The 3,702-nt window shown below is 39.7% G+C and overlaps 1 protein-coding gene across 1 annotated transcript; it reads left to right on the top strand.

Annotated features, from left to right (window-relative positions):
* Nucleotides 1-234: 234 nt before the first annotated feature.
* On the top strand, nt 235-3,702 carry LOC143537998 (gamma-tubulin complex component 3-like). Its single transcript, XM_077031643.1, has 2 exons — nt 235-2,594; nt 3,187-3,702. Exons 1-2 carry the CDS (start codon nt 274-276, stop codon nt 3,452-3,454), a joined length of 2,589 nt encoding a protein of 862 aa, XP_076887758.1. The 5' UTR covers nt 235-273; the 3' UTR covers nt 3,455-3,702.

The raw sequence follows: 3,702 nt of genomic DNA on the forward strand, positions 1-3,702 counted from the left end.
TGTTCCAGATCTGTTACGCTCAAAAGAATATGCTACTCCTAAATAATCAAATTCACCATCCAGAGAGACTTTTCTTCTCACTCGCTAGCAACCAAACGAGAAACAAAAGTCAATAGCACAAAGAATAGAGTACAATTACGCCTATACCAAAACCTCAAGGACCAAAAGCAAAACTATTTCCGCGCCCACATTTAACCAAAAAGTATCCAAAATCATAACCCCTTGATTTCTCACAAACCTCACAAACACCCCCTCATCTCTCCACCGCCGTCCATGGATTCCGACCGCCGTGCCGGAGACCTCATCCGCGAATTAGTCCACCGTCTGACCACCAACCCGTCATCCACTCAAAACCCACTTCCAAACTCAAACCCTAACCCTAACCCTAACCCTAGCAATGTCAATTACGCCACTCGCATTCTCTCCAGCCGCATGACGCCGTCAATCGCCGCCGACGAAGCCGCCATGGCCTATTCAATCAAGACCCAGCTAGTTAAACAAAGTAAATTGGCTGATGCTTTAAATTTTGCAGATCTGTATTCTAAATTCGCTTCTAAAATTGGACCTGGTAGTGTTAACAACAAGTGGGCGGTGCTGTACCTGCTTAAAGTAGTTTCCGAGGATCGTAAAGGCGACTCGACCTGCTCCGGTGGTCTCCCGAGGCTTTTCGACCCCGAAAGTAGTGGTAATTTAGCTAGGGTTTCGAAATTAGAACATGGGTTAGGGTTAGATTGTAATGATAATGACAATGGTAACGTAAACGGGTCGGTTGGGGGTGATTCGGGGAAGTTAGGGAATAATGGGTTGTTGTTGGTTTCGAAAGATCCCGAGAATTTGAGGGATATGGCGTACCGGGAGTTTGCGGTGTTGGTGAAGGAGGAGAATAATGTTTCGGAGGAGGTTTTGGTGAGGGATGTGTTGTATTGTTGTCAAGGGATTGAAGGGAAGTATGTGGTGTTTGATGAGAGTATTGACGGGTACGCGTTGCCCGAGACGATTAGGGTGTCACGGCCTGTGAGGATTATGATCCGGAAGTTGTGTGAGCTTGGTTGGTTGTTTAAGAAGGTGAAGGAGTATATTGCGGAGACGATGGATAAGTTTCATGATGAGAATGTTGGGACGGTGGCTCAGGCGTTTTGTTCAGCGTTGCAGGATGAGCTTTTGGAGTATTATAAGTTGTTGGCGGTCCTTCAGTCGCAGTCGATGAACCCGATTCCTTTGGTTTCTGATAATGCGAGTTCAGGGAATTATCTTTCGTTGAGGAGGCTTTCGGTTTGGTTTGCTGAACCGTTGGTTAAGATGCGGTTAATGGCGGTTCTTGTGGATAGTTGTAAGGATCTGAAGGGTGGTGCAATGGCGGGAGCTATTCATATGCATGCTCAACATGGTGACCCTCTTTTGCATGAGTTTATGAAACGGTTGCTTCGTAGAGTGTGTTCACCTCTTTTTGAAATGGTTAGAAGTTGGGTTTTAGAAGGCGAGCTTGAAGATATATTTTCTGAGTTTTTTGTTTTGGGTCAATCTGTAAAAGCCGAATCTTTATGGAGAGAAGGTTATAGGCTTCATTCTGCAATGCTTCCTTCGTTTATCTCTCAATCTCTTGCTAAACGTATACTAAGAACCGGGAAATCGATTAACTTTCTTAGAGTTTGTTGTGAGGATAGAAGTTGGGCTGATGCCGCCACACAAGCTGCAGCCGCCACAGGGACCACTACTAGACGAGGTGGTCTTGGGTATGGTGAAACTGATGCACTGGAATCTTTAGTCACCGAAGCAGCTAAACGAATTGATAAACATTTAATGGATGTTGTTTACAATCAATATAGGTTTAAGGAGCATTGTCTTGCTATCAAAAGATACCTTTTGTTAGGGCAAGGTGATTTTGTTCAATATCTAATGGATATTGTTGGTCCCGAGCTTTCAGAGCCCGCTAATACAATCAGCTCGTTTAAACTTGCTGGTTTATTAGAGAGTGCAATTAGGTCGTCTAACGCACAATATGATGATCCTGACATTTTGGAGAGATTAAGGGTCAAGATGATGCCACATAATAAGGGAGATAGAGGGTGGGATGTGTTTTCTTTGGATTATGATGCGAGGATCCCGTTAAATACTGTGTTTACAGAATCTATAATGAAAAAGTATTTAAAAATCTTTAACTTTTTGTGGAAACTTAGAAGGGTAGAGCATGCACTTATAGGTGCTTGGAAGAAAATGAAGCCAAACTTGATTACTTCACGTTTCTTCACTAAACTACCAAAAGCGGTTAAGTTTTGGTTAATTTTGACTTCAAGAAGATGCCAAGTTCTTTGGAATGAAATGAATCATTTTCTTACAAATTTGCAATATTATATTATGTTTGAAGTGTTGGAGGTTTCATGGGCTAATTTCTCAGATGAAATGGAAGCTTCTAAAGATCTTGATGATCTGCTCGCGGCTCATGATAAGTATCTTCACTCGATTGTTGAGAAATCACTTCTTGGAGAACGGTCTCAAGCTCTTTATAAAAGTTTGTTCATGCTGTTTGATCTTATTTTACAGTTTCGTAGTCATGCTAACCGACTTTATGAAGGAATTTATGAGTTTCAAGCCAGGTATAATATTTCTTTGCCTTGATGTGTTCTCCTAAAGATGATGCTTTTAACTCATTTACTAGGCTTGCAAACGAACTGATTGAACAAACTTGTTTGTGTCCGCTCAATAAGAAAATAAGCATGCTTGTGTTTGTTTAGGTTCGTTAACAGTATAAACGAATGGTTCACGAATGTAAATGAACAAACATAGATGATTCAACATAACTGAGTTAAAACTAGTTAAAAGTAATGTGAAGCACAATATGTTGGGCCTAAAAAGTTATTAAAACTAGACTTTGTTTTATTGGGCCCAAAATTTCAAATGAATATATTCACGATTGTAAGCTAGCAAACTTTAACAAATGTAAGCTAATGAACATAAATGAATGAACAAGACATGTATTCGTGTTCATTTGTTTGACTAAATGAACAAAATTTCTATGTTCATGTTCGTTCGTTTATGTTCTTTAATGTATATCATCACTTACCACCTATATTTTGACGTATATCGTCATTGACCAATATTTTGATGAATATTTATGTTCCATAGACGAACATAAACGAACTTCCCACCAATATTTTGACGTATATCGTCATTGACTAATATTTGCAGAACCATGGAAGATAAGACCGAGCTTCCGAGACATTCTAAAAGCAAAAGTGAAGATTCTGAATCATGGCTTAGTGAAGGAAGGAAAGCAATAACACAACGGGCTGATGAATTTCTTAGAAATATGGGACAAGATATAGATGCGGTTTCAAAGGAATATTCTTCTCTTTTTAACGAGTTCATATCTCAACTGCCTGTGCAACAACACATTGATTTAAAGTTCCTCATGTTCCGGCTCGATTTCTCTGAATTTTATGGCTCTGCGTTCTAATGATACCAAATCAGCTTCCACATGCATTCAGTTTAAACGTTTTGCTCATGAAGGAAACAAGTTCCCATGAATTTTGCAATGCAGACGTGCAATGGATTTAAACTCCAGTTGATGTATTTGTATATCGTTTCTTGTTAGTTATTAACTTTCTTATCTTTCGTTTATAATCTAGAGGTGGCAAGATGGGTGGGTTGATTTGACCCGTAAAGTTTTTTGTCTGTTCTTTAACTGTTTATAAAGAATGACAA

This window comes from Bidens hawaiensis, unplaced genomic scaffold (assembly GCF_021521415.1).
Source record: "Bidens hawaiensis isolate Kalapana, Puna unplaced genomic scaffold, B.hawaiensis_p1.1 tig00011464_1, whole genome shotgun sequence".
Taxonomy (NCBI): domain Eukaryota; kingdom Viridiplantae; phylum Streptophyta; class Magnoliopsida; order Asterales; family Asteraceae; genus Bidens; species Bidens hawaiensis.

Coding starts and splice junctions, on each gene's coding strand:
- LOC143537998 (XM_077031643.1), top strand. CDS start 274: ATGGATTCCGACCGCCGTGCCGGAGACCTCATCCGCGAATTAGTCCAC. Junction 2,595..3,186: donor ATTTATGAGTTTCAAGCCAG/GTATAATATTTC, acceptor TAATATTTGCAG/AACCATGGAAGATAAGACCG.